The 20,979-nt window shown below is 35.5% G+C and overlaps 1 protein-coding gene across 1 annotated transcript in view; it reads right to left on the bottom strand.

Moving 5' to 3' along the window:
- The window catches only part of LOC132550294 (dual specificity testis-specific protein kinase 1-like), a 40,879-nt gene extending 21,645 nt beyond the window's left edge, over nucleotides 1-19,234 (bottom strand). The window contains exons 1-4 of the mRNA XM_060214340.1: nucleotides 19,146-19,234; nucleotides 18,468-18,814; nucleotides 4,606-4,727; nucleotides 158-206 (exon numbers count right to left, since the gene is read on the bottom strand). Of these exons, the coding sequence (XP_060070323.1) occupies nucleotides 158-206; nucleotides 4,606-4,727; nucleotides 18,468-18,719 (423 nt within the window). The 5' untranslated portion in view covers nucleotides 18,720-18,814; nucleotides 19,146-19,234. The remainder of the gene's footprint in view (nucleotides 1-157; nucleotides 207-4,605; nucleotides 4,728-18,467; nucleotides 18,815-19,145) is intronic.
- Between the last annotated feature and the right edge of the window lie 1,745 nt (nucleotides 19,235-20,979).

The raw sequence follows: 20,979 nt of genomic DNA on the forward strand, positions 1-20,979 counted from the left end.
AGTTTGAAACTGAGGTCTAGCTTATCTCCCCCTTATTTGAAACTTAGGTCTAGAATCAGACATAACTAAGAGACCAAAGCTCATTTTTATGTATAATCTCCTAGAGACAGCGGCCAGTCTATTGGCTGTTATTGGATAATATAGTGATCAATCTTACCTCTGTCAAAGCATGTAGTTGTCCCTCATGTACACACACTCCAAGGAACCTGTAATTAAAACACTTTGTAAAACAGCCATCTCAACATTTTCCATTAAGCAATTAATTACAAATCAGAAAAACAAAAAAAAAACCAAAAAATCTACAAAGTTTAAACTGCTGTAATAGCACAAACATTGAGTTAATGATGCTGTTTAAGTGCACTAATTGAGTTAATTAACGATGCTGCTTTTCAGATGTCTGTCCATGTATATGGAATGCATGTTTACTACATAAGCAGACTTTTGATACAGTGATTAGAGGTGATAACTTCCGAGAGTTTATAAATAGATGAGATAGTTTATTGTATCTGGAAAGCTTTTCTTATGTAATACACACACATCATTAACACAGAATACATTCTCTATTACAAGACTTGTTCTCATTTGATATGTATTGTTTGAGTATCATACGGATGTTTACCTGCCAGTAAGAACCATCAAATCTGCTGTAATTGCATGGTATATATGTAATCTTGGCTTAGTTACTGCTGTGAAGGTTATATGTGTGGTATCAATGTATATTTAGTAGGATACAAATATGTAAATGCATGGTGGTAAATGCCATTTAACACCTACACCTCAAGTTTTCTTATGACCAATTCAAGCTCTTAGGAAGATACCGCAAAATTTAGTGACACAGGAAATTTTTATGCTTCAAATTTTACAAAGATACAACAAACTTAGGAAAACAGCTAGATGTAAAGACCAAGCTCTTACGAAAATACATGTACCACAAAGTTTAGAGAAACGGAAGAAAATCTTTCTTTAAGCTCTTACAAAGATACATGTACCACAACGTTTAGGGTAATACCAAAAAAAGCAAGATAAATGAACTTGATGTGATTATTAAACAAGTTTCACTTAACACCTGGTTTGGTATTACCAACTCTATGTGATCATGCATGTTTACCTATGGAGTTGATTTCCGTATACATCCCTACCACAGGTATTTGTCTCCTTTTATCTTTCTAATGATTGGCTACTAAATATATACAGCCTATCTATCAGAATGATAATAAAGTGGGGCCAGATCCTGTGATCGTGACACTGAAGTCAAACTCATGAAGAACCGACTCTCCAAAACAGGAAACCTAGCACATAAAACCTGATGATGAATATTTCATCACTTGCAAAAATAAAAAAATCTTCTCGAAATCATTTACCAAACTGGTGGGACTGATAACAACTGTATAATATACTGTATATTTTGTAAATAAAACCCCCTTCATAGTGAGAGTCATTGATTACGTATCAAATGTACTACATGGGTTGTAGATACATATCTTCCTCTGTTGCTGTAGTTCACGATTTCTTGAAGGTTTTAATCTCTTATCATAACTGTCTATTAACAATACAAGAAATTTGGATTTTTTTCCATTATTTAGAAAGGGACATGTAAACATCACTGAAACGTTTGCTTGCTTTATGAATATAAGAGCATGAAAACCATTTTTTGCCTTCCCAGGCCTTTACTACGGATTACTTCAGTAAGCCTAGAGAGACACCAGGAAAGGCATTGAGATCCATGGTGTAGGGCACTATTGTATAATATCATTTCAGATATATTGATCAGGAGATGGTATATTGTCTGTAAATTAGAACTTGAATATCGATTTCACACCAAACTGAATATACAATCACTGAAGATTACTGATGTAGTTCTGGTAAAAACATTGATAAACATGAATATGAACTTCATCAACAAGTACTTGTCAACCATGGAGCTTCTGTTAAAAAAACATAACTCACTCTAATCTGATGTAAAGTAGTCAACCAAGGATCACTCTAATGTATAGTATTCAACCAAGGATCATTCTAATGTATAGTATTCAACCAAGGATCATTCTAATGTATAGTATTCAACCAAACCTAATGTATAGTAGTCAACCAAGGATCACTCTAATGTATAGTATTCAACCAAGGGTCACTCTAATGTATAGTAGTCAACCAAGGATCACTCTAATGTATAGTATTCAACCAAGGATCATTCTAATGTATAGTAGTCAACCAAGGATCATTCTAATGTATAGTATTCAACCAAGGATCATTCTAATGTATAGTAGTCAACCAAGGATCACTCTAATCTGAGGTAAAGTATTCAATCAAGGATCATTCTAATGTATAGTAGTCAACCAAGGATCATTCTAATGTATAGTAGTCAACCAAGGATCATTCTAATGTATAGTAGTCAACCAAGGATCATTCTAATGTATAGTATTCAACCAAGGGTCATTTTAATCTGATGTATAGTATTCAACCAAGGATCATTCTAATGTATAGTATTCAACCAAGGGTATAGTATTCAACCAAGGGTCACTCTAATGTATAGTAGTCAACCAAGGATCACTCTAATGTATAGTATTCAACCAAAGATCATTCTAATCTAAGGTAAAATATTCAACCAAGAATCTCTCTAAAGTATAGTATTCAACCAAGGGTCACTCTAATGTATAGTATTCAACCAAGGATCATTCGTATGTATTGTATTTAACCGAGGTTCACTCTAACCTGTTGAAAAGTATTCAACCGAGGGTCTTTCCACTCTGGTGTAAAGTATTCAACCAAGAATCACTCTAATTTTACATAAAGTGTTGGATCAAAACTCTTATTTACAGAATTATGACTAATAAATTTTTATATAAAAGCTTTACTCTTGGAAATGAGTGAAGCTACAAATCAGATAAATAATGATCTCCTATATTACACAAATCCTGAGTCAGACTATCCATACATAAAACATTGATTTGGGTCCATAAAGATACAGTACAAATACAGCTGGGGAGGTGGTAACCAAGGAACCCATCTTTGTAGCTGAGCCAGGAAAATGACATTTAGCATTTCTCGTGTAGGTAAATATCCAATCTCGCGATGTTGACATGAAAAATCACGTAGCCAATTATAATCAATGGCAGAGTCCCAGAAAACCTGACAAACAAAAGGCTGTTCTGGAATCTCAACACTCAAATAAAACAGCTACAGGCAACATTATATATATAGAAAAGTCATATAACATTTTAAACAAAAATCTATTTTTGTAGCATTCGACAAGGTGTGGAACACTTCATCCTCAATCTTAAATCACTTTCTCTTAATTATAGTTGTTATAGATGATTAAATACTACCTCAGATCTATACAAACTTGTGATTACAGACAATTTTGTAATTACATCTTTCAAGTTATAAATACTATAAGCCATGATATTCACGTCAGCTTCATTTTCTGTTTCCTATAGCTGTCATGTGTAGCAGCTTATGGTATATCTATCATCAGACTTCAGACTCTCTTACATAACTTGAACCTCTAAAAGCATCCCACAACATGCTGAGAGATGCTATCCGAAATGTGGTATGCATTGAAAGTCATCTCAAGGCAACTCATTAGTATTGAAGTGTAACTCTTCCACAGAAACAATCCAATTTCTATCACAGTTTGAAAGAAGTAGGAGAAACTGCTTGTTCTGTGATTTATACAGAGAATCTACTGATGTAAACAGGAAGTTGTTATTGTGATATCTATATAACATCCTTCTTTCATGTAAAATTTTGATAATAATAAACAGACAAAGCGAGTAATATTTGAATTTTACATCACACAGATAAACTGTGTGCAAAGACCTTCTATGGTATCCCAATCTATACGCCAAAATCTGTCTGTAACTACAGTATCCCAATCTTCAACCCAACATGAAGAAAACTACTCAACATCAGTAGACATGTGAAGTGCTCTGACTGAATGTTTAGGCTAGAAGGTACAAGATTTAACCAGGATCCTCTGACTTCTGCCATCTTACAATGTTATACAGTCCCTAATAACTTCAAAACAATGATTCTGTTACAACTTAACGTTAATGAAACTTATCTAGTTAAAAAATAATTCATTCAAAAGTTAAAAACTGAATAAACACTGAACTAAAACTAAAATTTTCTTTATATATTCCTCTGCAGTTCCATAAATAAGCGATCCAAAAAAACCTCTTTAATATGATCTATACACTCCTTTTATAAGTTTGATCTTTTCCACTTCCTGCTCTGATTTTCATGTTTGTCAGCCAATGATCAATACATGACCTTCAAATCTGGTCGCATGTGCGAAGGTAACAAAATCACAGATGTTTAATAGAAAATATTTAATCCTTCAGGAAGCGCTACTAATCAGCTATAAGCTTGATTGATTCAGTACTAGTGTAAGCTAGCCTCGGAGATCTCGATGCCACTGTGTGAAAAATATTTTCATTGATAAACATTTAGTTTTCTCTGGATTACTTCTAGATCGACCATTTCAAAGGGCAATACAGTATTTTTAACCTTTATATGATAAAACACATTTTTTTCTTGATGTTACGCAGCAGGGGTTATCGAGGCACTGTCTACTAAGTTATGACTGTGTTGGTATATCGATTGCCTTACCTGAGGATGTTAGGATGAGCCAGTCTATTCATCAACTGAACTTCTCGCAACATAGACATCCTGTTACAGTAGTTACTATTCATCTTCAGCACCATCACCTGCCCAGTCATCTTGTGTGTTACCTGTGAAAACACAAATTCATTAATGCTTAAAGAGCTGACACTGAATATTTCAAAACAGGTAAATCACCAGTTTGGTGCAAAGATGATGTTTTCTCCTTACTTTCACATTGAATCAAAGCCAACTAGTTACATCAAGATCATAATACAGTAATAATGACAAACACATTATAAAGATATTTGATCAGGAGACTTTCATTCACAACATACAGAAATACCTGCTTTTATTCAATACTGCAATTAGAGAAAACTTAAAATTAAAAGTACATTAAATACTGCCAATGGGTTATATCAGAGCCTGTCTTCATTGTCTCATGGAGTCTTTAAATTGCTCATATCTATATATATATATTTATATATGTAATTTAACCTCTAGAAAACTTTGTGTACTGTGTTAATGCATAAACAGAAAAATGAAATATCAACATGACAAAATATATGTTTCACTAGCGTTTTCCAGTCTGTTGGCTCTCTTCAAGTGATTCCAGTTACGTAAAATACAAAAAGTAATGAAAGGGGAGATAATTATTAACACTTCGGGTGTAATGACACTAGTTAACTCCTATTCAGTGCCACCTACTGGAATCTTAACTGCTTCCATGTTATGGCCATGAATGAAGTTCTCAATGGTAGAGCAAGATCTCACAGCTACTACAGAAAGTTTACATAATTGTGTTCTTTTTTCAGCAAAACAAAAAAGAAGTTACTTCATAATTGTCAAAGACCTCATCCTAGTTATCACCTGAGCAACTTTTAATTAGTATGCTGGGGGCCGCAATGCACAGAATACATAGGTTTTTCCTTGGAGCATGGAGATACTCATCCTGGTCGATACATATTATTTTTTCAACAATGATACATTATGCAGGTGTATACAAATCAGGCTTATATTGTGGATCTATAAACTGTATAGACCTAGCTAGGTTTTATAACTGAAGCTACAAAGTTCCTTCCTGATATGAATGTACTCACAACTTTGGTAGGAGTTAACACCAGGGTATGATCAGATAGCTAGTAAGTGTATTGATCAGGATCAGCAAGGATATGTTATACACAACACTAATCTATAGATTTGTGAGATCAGCTTTCCATCTTTAAAACAGAAAACTTAACCTTGCTAATATATGATAAATTTTCTATCATATTTCCTGGTATTGAACCTCCATACACTCCATCTTAAAAACATAAAACTTGACCTTGCTAATATATGATAAATTTTCTATCATATTTCCTGGTATTGAACCTCCATACACTCCATCTTTAAAATAAAAAACTTTGCTTGCATGGTAATTTTTCTATCAGATCTAGATCTCCTTGTAATAACCTTCAATAAACATTCTACCAAAAGGAAAACATGTTTATATATCACAAAGATAAATCTCAGTTTCACTGTGAAAAATATTCTGGTGAAAATTTCATATATGCTGTGGTCAGGGTTCAAAACAACCACCATCCCACGTCTTCCAAAAACAATATTTTTTGTTGCTTTTTTTTTGTTGCCACTTTTAATGCAATATTCCCCAAAAGAGGATATTTGTCATACATCAAGGAAACTAACAAGTGCTGTGAATAAACATCTGATATAGTCATAGGTTATTTACTCAACCCACCATGGTGTAGGCTTGTACATCTGGGGTACAATAACACAGCAACAATATTGACAGTGCACACATCCTGTGTGTTATTGACCAGGTCAAGTGGTGAACAGACTTTCTTCATAAAAAGGTTCCAAGTAGTTGTGGTAGGTTTACAATGGTCATTATCAGCTGTATGTTTCTACTATATCTTTACTAGGGACCCTTGAAGCACTTGTATTTACAAAACAGAAGGAAAACAGGTCCAGCATTAAAATGACCTCGTCAACAACAAACATCTAATATCTAGATGGAAAGTGACCACCTGCACTTTAAAATATAATATACAGTATGAGGACAATGAGATATCTATATTTAGTCTGATGATGTAGTAGCACCATCAGATATCTATATTTCTCCAGTCTGATGATGTAGTAGCACCATCAGATATCTATATTTAGTCTGATGATGTAGTAGCACCATCAGATATCTATATCTAGTCTGATGATGTAGTAGGACCATCAGATATCTATATTTAGTCTGATGATGTGGTAGCACCATCAGATATCTATATCTAGTCTGATGATGTAGTAGCACCATCAGATATCTATATTTAGTCTGATGATGTAGTAGGACCATCAGATATCTATATCTAGTCTGATGATGTAGTAGGACCATCAGATATCTATATTTAGTCTGATGATGTAGTAGCACCATCAGATATCTATATTTCTCCAGTCTGATGATGTAGTAGGACCATCAGATATCTATATCTAGTCTGATGATGTAGTAGGACCATCAGATATCTATATTTAGTCTGATGATGTAGTAGCACCATCAGATATCTATATTTCACCAGTCTGATGATGTAGTAGGACCATCAGATATCTATATTTAGTCTGATGATGTAGTAGCACCATCAGATATCTATATCTAGTCTGATGATGTAGTAGGACCATCAGATATCTATATTTCTCCAGTCTGATGATGTAGTAGGACCATCAGATATCTATATTTAGTCTGATGATGTAGTAGGACCATCAGATATCTATATCTAGTCTGATGATGTAGTAGCACCATCAGATATCTATATTTCTCCAGTCTGATGATGTAGTAGCACCATCAGATATCTATAACATATTTTTCATGCAACAAGTCCAAGAGGGCATTCCATTATTTTGATCAATACATTAATTGTACCATGAAATCCTTAGATGGTTTATTATGAACATGTATATGTACAGATGAGCTTTTTGCAGGCACAGGCTAATTATCCAAAAATATGTGTATATGCTGGAGATAGCTGTGTAGAGCAGTGACAATAACAGCCAGATGCAATTACTTTGACCTTGCCGATAACAACACTGCATGTCTTCAATGTATCAGACATGTAACTTTGTACTCCAAGATGTCTGCTGTATATAAACTGTCAGATGCACAGTTTTTAATCATCATGACAGCGTACCATCAAGTACCACTACCAACCTTTGACAAAAGGATCGAGATGTTTATTAGATAGACAGCCAGTAACAAAATGTTTCCTTGGGGTATCATATCACTTTCATAGAACAATGACCTGTCGAGCTCATAACCTAGCTCAAGCAGCAAAACAGAACTCCTGTAGGATACAGAAGGCAAAACAAGTCTTGCTAACTGCATGTTACATAGCTTCAAATGTACAAGTTAAAATGTCAGTCATCAATGGCAAGAGGTTTTGTAAAATCTTTGTAAAACTATCAATAAATTTATATGTACAAATTCAAACATTAAAATAGAATTATGCAACCGGAGCTTGTTGCAGATGTTTAAACTCACAAGTTTATACCCAATGTTCGCAAGTGACTGAACGGCAACAATTCTATAATTTAAGTTACATGGTATATGCCAGTTCTAGCCTTTATTTTATAAAGAAAAAGAAACACCTTCCTGGTACCTTCCTGTTTATAACAGTTTGGATGGTGTTAGCAGATTGAGATCTGGAGGAGTAGGACTTCAGCAGCAACAGTTCGAGAGAGTCTTCCACAACAGAGACAATATCCTCAAACTTGTTTCAATAAACAAGTTATTTTTAGAATACAAGAACACCAATTATAACAAACTTCATGGAGCATAATACATACATTATTTTTCACATATTACAGAGCATGCAACATTTGATTTAATTATCTACAGATTTAAAAACTTCAACCAAGTTTGTACTTTTCTTTTCGTCTACAGGTTCACTAAGTACAAAACATTTATATGAAAATTTAAGGTTTTTAAGTGATCAAGTGTATATAGCTGTTTTATGAAATAACATGAAAATAATAGTAAAAGTTGTGAGAGATTCACATTTTTTGGGGATGTATTCAAATTTATCACTTGAACTAACGAGTTATCTCGGGGAGTTTAAATAGCTAAGCCACAAAAGCTTCTACACAAAATAGTGAAGTGTTTCCTTTTGTTGATCTGTACAGCCAGTGGTGCCTGTGTTACATTCAGTACTTTCTGAGCATGATACAATACAATGGTTTCACATTACAATTTCATTTGTACCATCCACCTAATTTTAAAATGTACAGCACAGAAACAGGAGCCAAACCATGCCGTCCCTGTCTTTTCCGTGTAACTGTATCCCTCAGCATTATACGACACATGATACTTCTTAATGCAAATTCCTGTCATGTCTATGCATTGCATTTAAATTTGTAGAAGAATCGTTGCTGACCTTACCAGTATTTAATACAAAAACACAGGTAATGTACTGGCTTATGAAATGTCTTTTTCTTGACACTAGATTCAGATTGTGTAATATGTATACATCTAAAATGTACGTTGTGATGCCATTTAAAACAACCACATAGTGAATCTAGGTGTTCCTTTCTTCAGTATGACATTTGTGATTAAATAAGAGATTTTTCAGACACTGATTTACACAGAGATGTATATTTTTTTATACATGACTGACTACCAACAAGTGTTTTGTGGTTTGTCTTCACTAACTAATGTAGAATTTACTGGAGACATACAATTACCTATGGCTATTTCTCACCAAAGAATACATTGTGTCAGAGATTTGCCCAATGTAGGATCCAGACATTAGGACCAGATGCTGACTCATTCAGATTTACCTGGTTTGTGCTGTACAGCCTTCAAGCATACATCTTATTGAAGTATTTTATCCTGGCATCTTTGTCAGCCAGTGAAAACATAATACAACTCACTTTTCGTGGAGCAGAGTCCAGTTACAAAGAGGACATAATGCGTTTTATAAAATTGATAAATGGAAAGTTCTACATCATATTTCAAAGTAATGCACTTCAAAACTGCAAATCTGAAAATGAAAGTTATCGGAATGCATGCAAGGGTATGTTCACTGAATAGGGACTTCATCGTCAAAATCAAACCTGACAACATTGGTACACATGACCTTGGCATCTGTTTACAAGAATACTTGCATGCTGATCACAGGAGGAGGGGGAGCAATGTTAGTAAACAGGCATTATGTACAGCTGGTGACCTTGAGCCACTGTGGCAGACTAATTGGTGTGTGGGAGGGTGTGTATGATAATAATACACCTCGATCAGAAACCTGGGGAGAATATACATCCTGCGCTGTTACACTTACAAATGATGATATTCTTTACTATATTCTTTGCAAAACAATAAGTAGATGCTCAGGGAACTGAGGTCATATACACACAATGACAACATGATAAGGGATGCTCAGGTATCTGAGGTCATATACACACTGACAACATAATATGGGGATCCTCAGGGAACTGAGGTCATATACACACTGACAACATAATAAGGGGATGCTCAGGGAACTGAGGTCATATACACACACTGACAACATAATAAGGGGATGATCAGGGAACTGAGGTCATATACACACACTGACAACATAATAAGGGGATGCTCAGGGAACTGAGGTCATATACACACACTGACAACATGATAAGGGGATCCTCAGGGAACTGAGGTCATATACACATACTGACAACATGATAAGGGGATGATCAGGGAACTGAGGTCATATACACATACAGACAACATAATAAGGGGATCCTCAGGGAACTGAGGTCATATACACACTGACAACATAATACGGGAATGCTCAGGGAACTGAGGTCATATACACATACTGACAACATAATAAGGGGATGATCAGGGAACTGTGGTCATACACACACAATGACAACATGATAAGGGATGCTCAGGTATCTGAGGTCATATACACACTGACAACATAATATGGGGATCCTCAGGGAACTGAGGTCATATACACACTGACAACATAATAAGGGGATGCTCAGGGAACTGAGGTCATATACACACACTGACAACATAATAAGGGGATGATCAGGGAACTGAGGTCAAATACACACACTGACAACATAATAAGGGGATGCTCAGGGAACTGAGGTCATATACACACACTGACAACATGATAAGGGGATCCTCAGGGAACTGAGGTCATATACACATACTGACAACATGATAAGGGGATGATCAGGGAACTGAGGTCATATACACACTGACAACATAATAAGTAGATGCTCAGGGAACTGAGGTCATATACACACTGACAACATAATACGGGAATGCTCAGGGAACTGAGGTCATATACACATACTGACAACATAATAAGGGGATGATCAGGGAACTGTGGTCATACACACACAATGACAACATGATAAGGGATGCTCAGGTATCTGAGGTCATATACACACTGACAACATGATAAGGGGATGATCAGGGAACTGAGGACATATACACATACTGACAACATAATAAGGGGATGATCAGGGAACTGAGGTCATATACACATACTGACAACATAATAAGGGGATGATCAGGGAACTGAGGTCATATACACATACTGACAACATAATAAGGGGATGATCAGGGAACTGAGGTCATATATACACACTGACAACATGATAAGGGGATATTAAGTAATATGAAAAGATAACTGAATAAGAACAGATTCCTCGAACCTTTTCACATTACATGCATGACAAGGTATGGTCCTTGTGTCTTTAGCTGCTCACTGAATGTAAAATTACCATACAGATCAATTGGGAGCTTAAGACATCATCATGATGTGGACAAACATTTCAAAGAGGTAATTTTCCATATATAATCAATAAGCTGTTCACTAGATGAACCCGATACTTCTACATTACAGACTACAAACTTAATAGTAATATCAATCGGCATCCACAATTAAAACAGCTGAAGTGATTTGATTTAATGATTTCCAATCCCGCATCCAGGAGTCTGAGACTAACCAATATATACCTGTATACACTGGTAGTATATCACAATGATAAATGTATGTTTACTATACATGTAAGCAGAGTTTTTTGTCTGAGGTATTTTAATCTGGAAATCCTCAATATGATTTCCCAACCTAGATTCTATACAAGTAATGGCGAGATTTACAGGCACCAGGTGATCACTTAAACAGTCTTCTTTTTCATCAGTTTTCCTGTTTCTTGTGAGTGTTTAGAAATTTCCCAGCATGTAATCAAGGTTTCTTCACTAGAATGTTTCGTACAATGTAGATTATTGCCCATTATTTTCCTGGTCTGGCCTCTCCTGTTTCTGTCAGATGTTATGTTTATCTTCATCTGAGAACCTTCCTTGGTGGAAGTAGAATTATATAAGTACACTGACTGGTGAACCTTCCTTGGTGGAAGTAGAATTATATAAGTACACTGACTGGTGAACCTTCCTTGGTGGAAGTAGAATTATATAAGTACACTGACTGGAGAACCTCCTTGGTGGAAGTAGAATTTTAGAAGTACACTAACTAGAGAACCTTCCTTGGTGAAAAGAGAGTACCATTCAGACAAAGGTACACAAAGTGAATATTCATGCATACATGGTTTAAATGGCTGTTATCAAGTCCTTAATCAAAATTAACTAGAACTCAATGCAAAGGCAGGAACTACTATTTGAAAACACTAATAGGCCAAATGATTGGTTGTACTGTTGATCTTGCCTGATTTATATATAAAGTATCATTCAATAATTAAAACTGATGGTGAAAGACCGTGAGAGACTCCAGTGGATTCAAGATACATATACTGTGTAACACATAGACATAATAGATGGAGTTCCCCTTGGAAATAACAACACAAGCCAGCCTTGATGTTAATCAGGAAGTTGCCAGCTTCACCTTCACCTTTCAGTCTTTTTTTGGCAGGTACAAAAATGTGCTATGCAGACATAACATGTTGGTCCACTACCAATTTACATATATATCTACCCACAAAACTATGTCCTTCTGCAAGTAAAAAGAGGTATAATCCTGCAATCCACTAGTGAACAAGGTAAATATGAAAATGGATTCTATTTTTTGTAATTGATTATAAATGAAAGCAAAACAACCACACGATATCCTTTAAAACAAATATCTGTGTATATATATAAGTCAACTGTCCCTCATTTGTTAAAGTCTCTCACATTTTCACTTTAACTTCTTACTGTTGGGTTTTGCACATTCCCTTCATATCTTAACTAGATCATAAAGTTAAATTGGTGTATAGATAACTGCTACAATAAGCAATATATCCTTCACCATTATTTAGACCACAGTAACGATGTGTAAGACAATACTGATTAAGTGGTATGTGGTACCTATCCCTATTTCAAATTTGGAAAGCTGACAAGCAGAAAAAAGAAATGGAATTTAATTTTTTTCAAATTATCCTAACAATAACAGCTCCTGACCTTGTATTGACCTTAGCTACATATCAACATTATTGCAATCAAAGTGATCCCTTAGGATGGATCATGCACATATTTACTAAACATAGTTCCATTTCCATTCACAAATAACACGAGGCAGACTTTGTTGGTATAGAACACTAGACAACTGGGTCAATGGTACTACTTATTGGCATGTGTTGATATATGGATTACCTACATAGGTACACCTAGGCTATATATTATAGAATGTGTCACCACACACCAAGCAGGTTTACAGGTAGATCAGCTGGGTATCAGTATCAATGACAAGTGATTGTGAAATTCAGTAGGAGTTATAGGGAAGGGAACAAGAAAAGGGCACTTATCTTCTGAGAAAGCAAGGGTGTCACTAGAACACAGGGGAGGGGTAGCTGTCTGTAATGGGGATGGGGCACAATATTCAGCCCACAAGCCAAGAGAGAGAGCTTAAGTCAAAAGGAGAATGTTCTGAAAAAATTTTAGTATCAAAAACAAAGGGGTGTTAAGTACAGAGTGGGGTGAAATCTAAATGTTTGGCAATCCTTTTGTACATTCTCAGTTCCATGATGAAGTTCTCTAATCCTCAAACCTTAAAGAGTCCTGATAGTACTGGTTACTACATCAATATGACCTATTAAAGGTTGCTGATACCTGGTTTTCATATGTTTGTTTAGATTCATAAACAAATACATAATAACACTCCAGACACTAATCAGGAGCAGGGAACAAGGGATGTGTGATTTCAATACTCCAGGCAAATTAAAAATTAAATGTTTTAGTCAGATTTCAGTATCTACATTGAAAACTAAGATTTGTAAACACAACAGTCTTAGTAAATAGCCTTAGTCATATGAGCCTATCCCAACTGACATGATGAATATTTGTTGACCTGAGAGTATACAGCTGTCCTTCAAATAAAGGCATTGTGTCAAAGAAATTTTTAACTACACTACCTAACAAATGACTTCAGAGAGTCTATTAACAGTGATGTCATGGCCAACAGACCTTGATATATATGAATACATACAAAAATCATACCGTAACTTAAGTCTGTATCGGAACTTTGGAGGGCAACATGATCATATTACACAGAAACCTAACTGAATAAATTTCCTGCACTAAACAGGTGTTTTAAGAGTATATCTCATTTTTAACCTGTAAACACACAATCTTAATTTGAATATTAAATTCTAGAACTCCACATAAGTGACATTACACTGTACAGAAGACTGACATCCAAGCCCAACAACTTTAAATCCAATTTATGTGAGTATTAAATTATACTCAGTTGGCATTTACATCGAAAAATGCATATATTTATAATGTTTGAAATGCTCAACTGTCATAGCAAGGTAAATATCAAAAATTTGTTTAGAACATAAATGCTTTGCACCATGCAGCCATTGTATCCAGTTAGGTCATGATTAGAGGATTGCATCTGAAACACACATATATACGAGCTTGATGGAACACATCATTAAATAATTTGATTCATTAATGACAAAGCATTCTCATGGTAGTGTTAAGTGTTGTTTGCTGTTTTGCAAAAAAGTTGTCTTAAAGTACAATTCAATATTAAGAGTGGTCATGCCAGCTGCTTAAAGCCGATACTGGTGACCAGAATCAAAGTGAACATGATTCTATAGTAAGTTTACAAACTCATGATACAGATGAAAAACCATGGAGAAAAACCTTCCAAGAAAATACATTTTTTTATAACCAAAATTCTCAGCCATGGTTATTTTTTATGGTATCAAAACATAATAATGTGTTGTGTCATATGTTATCAATGAAGTGCCCATGATCCCCTCTTGTAACTGTGAATTATGTTATTGTGCAGGAAATTTTATAAGTAAATCAACAGAAAACCAGAAATTGTACCACAACTTATGCACTACATAAAATTAGCTTAACTGTCACTTCTAGACTATATAAATTAGCAAGTCTGGTTACTGACAATTAAAAAGCTGAACAAAAATTCCACTTCATAGGAATCATTGCCGTTAAGACAAATCAAGTTTGCACTTCATAGGAAATGTCGCTGTGAAGACAAATCTTTCCTACGCCCTAGTGAGACAACTGTTGATATCATTTTGTGGGTAATAACAATTACATAGTCAGGAGAGAAGTGAAGAACTGTGGCTAACATATCTCCATCTGGTAACTGTTTCAGTTATCTTCACACAATTATCACCCAAATTAGTAGCCACATGCTCCCCCTGTCAACTCAGAACAGCACCAATGCAAGGTTCTACTGGTAAAACTGATACCCAGGTTTCTCCCAACTAAAACATTCATAATACTATAACATAATTCAGGGCTCTCACACCCCATTTTGGGACTGGGGCCCGGGGCCCTTAGAATTTGGAAAAATAATGGTGTTTTCCTTAGAATTGGGAAAACTTGGGGTCTAAATTGGGAAAAAAAGATACTATTTTGTATTGGGAATTCGGCCCCAAATCTGGCAGATCGAGAGCCCTGTAAGTGATGACAGGTGATACACAACTACATCATTAACAAGAGGCCCATGGGCCTTAACGGTCATCTGACAAAAAGCAAGCCAAACCTAGAAAGTGGGTTGAGGTCATTCATTTGAACAAACTTGGTAGCCTCTCCTCCAAGCATCTTACAGGCCCAATATCAGCACTCATGGACTTTTGCTTGTTGAGAAGAAGTCGTTTGTATATTTTAACATATTTGACCCATGTGACCTTGAAAGTGGGTTGAGGTCATTCATTTGAATAAACTTGGTAGCCTTTCCTCCCAGCATGCTACAGACCCAATATCGGCACTCATAGACTTTTGCTTATTGAGATGAAGTCCTTTGTATATTTTAACATATTTGACCCCTGTGACCTTGAAAGTGGGCCAAGGTCATTCATTTGAACAAACTTTGTAGGGCTCCATGCCAGCATGCTATGGGCCAAGTATTAGCCCCCTAGGCCTTCTAGTATTTGAGAAGAAGTTATTTAAAGATTTTGACATATTTGACCCCTGCGACCTTGAAAGTTGTTCAAGGTCATTCATTTAAATAAACTTGGTAGCCTTTCCTCCCAGCATGCTACAGACCCAATATCGGCACTCATAGACTTTTGCTTATTGAGATGAAGTCCTTTGTATATTTTAACATATTTGACCCCTGTGACCTTGAAAGTGGGCCAAGGTCATTCATTTGAACAAACTTTGTAGGGCTCCATGCCAGCATGCTATGGGCCAAGTATTAGCCCCCTAGGCCTTCTAGTATTTGAGAAGTTATTTAAAGATTTTGACATATTTGACCCCTGTGACCTTGAAAGTTGTTCAAGGTCATTCATTTAAACAAACTTGATAGCCCTTCATCCCAGCATGCCACAGGCACAATATCAGCAATCTGAGCCTTTTGGTTATTGAGAAGAAGTTGTTTAAAGATTTTAACATATTTGACCCCTGTGACCTTTAAAGTGGGTCAAGGTCATTCATTTGAACAAACTTGGTAGTCCTTCATCCCAGCATGCTACAGGCCTTATTTTAGTTGCCTGGGCCTTTTGATTACTGAGAAGAAGTCCTTTGAAGATTTAAAGACATTTGACCCCTGTGACCTTGAATGAAGGTCAAGGTCATTCATTTGAACAAACTTGGTAGGGTTTCATCAAAGCAAGCTACAGGCTAAATATTAGTTGCCTGGGCCCTCCAGTTATTGAGAAGAAGTTGTTTGAAGATTTTAAGACATTTGACCCCTGTGACCTTGAATGAAGGTCAAGGTCATTCTTTTTAACAAACTTGGTAGGGCTTCATCAAAGCAAGCTACAGGCCAAATATTAGTTGCCTGGGCCTTCCAATTATTGAGAAGAAGTCGTTTGAATGAAAAGTTTACGGACGGCGCACGGCGCACGACGACGGACGAAGCATGATGACTATAGGTCATCGGACCTTTCGGGTCAGATGACCTAAAAATCTAAAACAGGACAAATACTTTCAACTTCTGTCACATCAAACTCTTGGAAAAAACTCACGTTTCATGTTAAGCAAGCTAACATAATTAGTTGATAACAAAAAACTTGGAAGTTATCTGGTTAATTTGTTTGTTGTATAAGTTTTTAACAATTGCTTGCTAAACATATATATGTGTAATTACATTAAACTACATGCAGGAGGTCCACTGCATACATTTTACTTCAAAAGGGATTAAGCATCTTGCCCAACAACATATTACCATGACAGCACAGGACAGTCTATAATCTCAGGTCCCTGCGAAAATAAACCTGTCTTGGATAGGGATCTTATCACATACTTTGGATCTTTACCAAAGGTTGCCAAAATCTGATGCCCTTTCCAATGAGCTAGTGGCCTCATTTTGGTCAAAGATGCAAAAGAGTAAAGATCTGCCTTTATTGTAAGTTTTACCAGAGCTCAAACAATTTGCTGCAACAGTCCTTGGCCATGTCCCAATTAAAAATTTTGTATACAGAGGTGTTATAAATAAGAATCAAGAGGTGTGTGTGGGTGTACAGTAAAATTCCAGCAACACAATGTCTGGGTACCTGCATCCTCCTGATAACAACATCACAGAACTTATTGAATTAAAACATTGATGAAGGTATCAGACTCCTGATCACAACATCAGAAGACAAGATATAAAACTGCTGAGGGTACCAATCTCCTGATCACAACATCAGATGCCTAGTTATAAAACTGCTGAGGGTACCAGCCTCCTGATCACAACATCAGAGGACTAGTTATAACACTGCTGAGGGTACCATCCTCCTGATTACAACAGCAGAGGCCTAGTTAAAAAAACTGCTGAGGGTACCAGCCTCCTGACCACAACATCAGAAGACTAGTTATAAAACTGCTGAGGGTACCAGCCTCCTGACCACAACATCAGAAGACTAGTTATAAAACTGCTGAGCCTCCTGATCACAATACTAGATTACTTTACTCTGCTGTGGGTACCAGCCTCCTGATCACAATACTAGAGGACTTTACACTGCTGAGGATACCAACATTCTGATAGAACCAGTCTTCTGATCACAACATCAGAGAGCAGTACAATACCTATCATAATCATGTAATTATATCAAACATAAACGATCTAGCAGAAATGAATTCCACTGGTGATGGGACCGATGAACAGCAAGTAAATGATAACATACACATAAAAATGATAATTTGTTTCCAGAATAATTGTCTGAATGCCAACCATGGCATGAGTTGCTTATTTCCCTCCATATTTCCAAAAAAGCAATTCAATATCATTAGTCTAAACAGATTATATAGCATTTTGAGTATCATTTTTATGTAGAAAGTATTTTGACATTTGTTTGAATTCTTTGTCAAACATATATATAGCAAGCACAAAACATACAGTGAACTGTTACATACAGAATATTCCAGACAATACATGATCGCAATAACAATTCGTAAATCCACAGTTCATGATTAATAAATCACTAATGTTAAATTTGTATACCTTGAAAACTTCTGCGAAAAATCCACAGCCAATTTTCTTCAGATTAAAATCATCTAATCGGGTGAGTGATGAAACAGCATGCCGTAGAGCCTGACAAGACGGTCCTGGTGTTCTTGTTTTCATTTCTTCTGTTGGAGAATTTTCTTTATTTTCTTGATCGTCAGACCGTCTGGCCGATTGGAAGTCGGACACAGCAATGGTCTTTGATCGTCTTAATGGTCGAATGCTGGTCATATTGCCAACCAATGTCATGATCTAGTATTAAGTGTTTCCCAACAACATCTCACATCCCTGGAGTGACACACGCGACCACAGGACATGAAGTGATATCTTCCTGTATGTGGTTTCTGTAAAATATTGAAAACCCAGTTGTATCATTTCCCCATAATACTGAAGTGAACAAAGTCATAAAAAAAACACCCAATTTTCGAGCAGCACATTCTTTCTAACTTACTAAACTGTGTACAATATGCATTTCATGACAGGAAATTGTATGAAATACACGTGCATCATATCAAATACCATGAATTCTATAATAACTTCATGTATGCAGACCAAACACTGAATGACTGTGTGAACTCTTTCAATACACAACGACCTCCCTTTACCGAAATGTATCATGTTTTGTCAAATTATCAATTGCAATCGTCTGACTTCAGTATTTGATAAATTTCTTACGTCATACGTGTATCTCTGCTCCATCTGTACCGTGACATTGAGTTTAAACGCTACATTGTCACAAATAAATCCCGGGTTTCACTGCACTGCGCTCTCGCTTTCAAGCTCAACGAGAACTTGTAAACTTTCTGTTGCATTGTGGGTAACTTAACCTTGCAGGGGCTGATATAAATGATATTCTGGTAGACCATTTTATCCTAAAATCATACGTTTGGTGGTATTTCTTCTTGTATATTTTGGAAATGTTTAATTTGAAACTTAGAAATTGAATTTTCTTTTTGGTATATAAATATTACTTTTTTTCTGTCCTAAAGAAATATCAGATACCCTCAATGGCACCCCTGCACTAATTGTAAAAACTAAACGGGCAAATCGAGAAAACGGTACTGGAAAACATATCCGAATTTTTTAAATGGGCTAGCGTTGTTCGTATTTATTCGTGGCTGATCTACATAATAAAGATAAATCTGACTGGTTCTAGTTTAGGTGGAAGCTTCAGACTACTTGTAAATAGAAATCAACATAAACAACTTCATAGTATATATGTGTAACAGTTAACCGTAAGGGTTGAAGTAAACAATGTAATTTAACCGTGTTAAAACCTGTATGCAGGTTGTACTTTGTTAAAGCCAAGCTACGGTAATGTTATTATTCATATGGCGTATTGCGCAAAGTAATTTGAAGACAAATGAAACAAAATATTCAAACAAGTGCCGCAGTATCTACACTCTCTAATAGATCCTATTTTTTTTTCAAACGTCAGACTGTCCACTTTTGGAAATTATCCGTGACTGCGGGACACGGCGAGTAACTTGATACATATGACTTGATACTTCAAATGACTTATAGTTTATAGTATGTTTCAATATTTCACCACGATTTTAATGTAGCGGAACGGACGAGAACTTTTTCCAATCCATCCAATTTCAAATCCTTTTGGGGATTAGAAACAATTACTTTCAATTTATATTCAAATTTCAATTAAAGTAAACAATGCGTGTTGATGGTGTTACACAAAACTATTACATATGTATTGATTTAGCTCAAACACGAAGAAAAGTGTAGCGAAGGAAGAAAAATGACTTATAAATAATTAACCTTCACTTATAAATTTTCCTGTCTATACCGATTTTTTTTTTTTTTTTTCGTTTGAAGAAAAATCTTAACATGTTGTTCTATCCCAAAATCTATTACTATTTACAGCTACTCGTTTGTAAACGAGGGAGGGAGGGAAGGAGAGAGAGGCGTGTCTAAATCAGTATTTGTGCGACACGCGGAAATAATCTACAAAAAAAAACAAACCTTGTAAGAAAATAGTAGGTCATCAAAGGTCCACCCCATCGACATTTTGTACTTGAGTGTATTGCGCATTACAGGCGGGTTATAATGGCTTAAAAGAAACATTGTTTCGTTGTTGTTATTGTCATCCCATTAGAGAAATATATAGTAATCGCATATAATTTGGTCACGGACGTATAATATCTATGTACGTATAATTACAATATCTATATTATACGTATAATTGCAATACATATATTATACGTATAATCAAAATATCTATATTATACGTATAATTACAATATCTACATTATACGTATATTACAATATCTATATTTACGTATAATTACAATATCTATATTATACGTATAATTTTGTCAGTAACGGTAGTTAAGAATGGCTAATTTTCAATTTCTATTTTATATATGCATCAGTATAAACAATATATAAACGTTAGAATTTTGTCAGTTACAGTTAAGAATGGCTAATTTTCAATTTCTTTTATATATGCATCAGTGAAACAATAAAACGTTTGAACTGAGTCATGTCGCCAATT

The sequence above is a fragment of the Ylistrum balloti genome, unplaced genomic scaffold (genome assembly GCF_031769215.1).
Source record: "Ylistrum balloti isolate Yb309-2 unplaced genomic scaffold, AGI_CSIRO_Ybal_v1 Utg370118, whole genome shotgun sequence".
Lineage (NCBI taxonomy): Eukaryota > Metazoa > Mollusca > Bivalvia > Pectinida > Pectinidae > Ylistrum > Ylistrum balloti.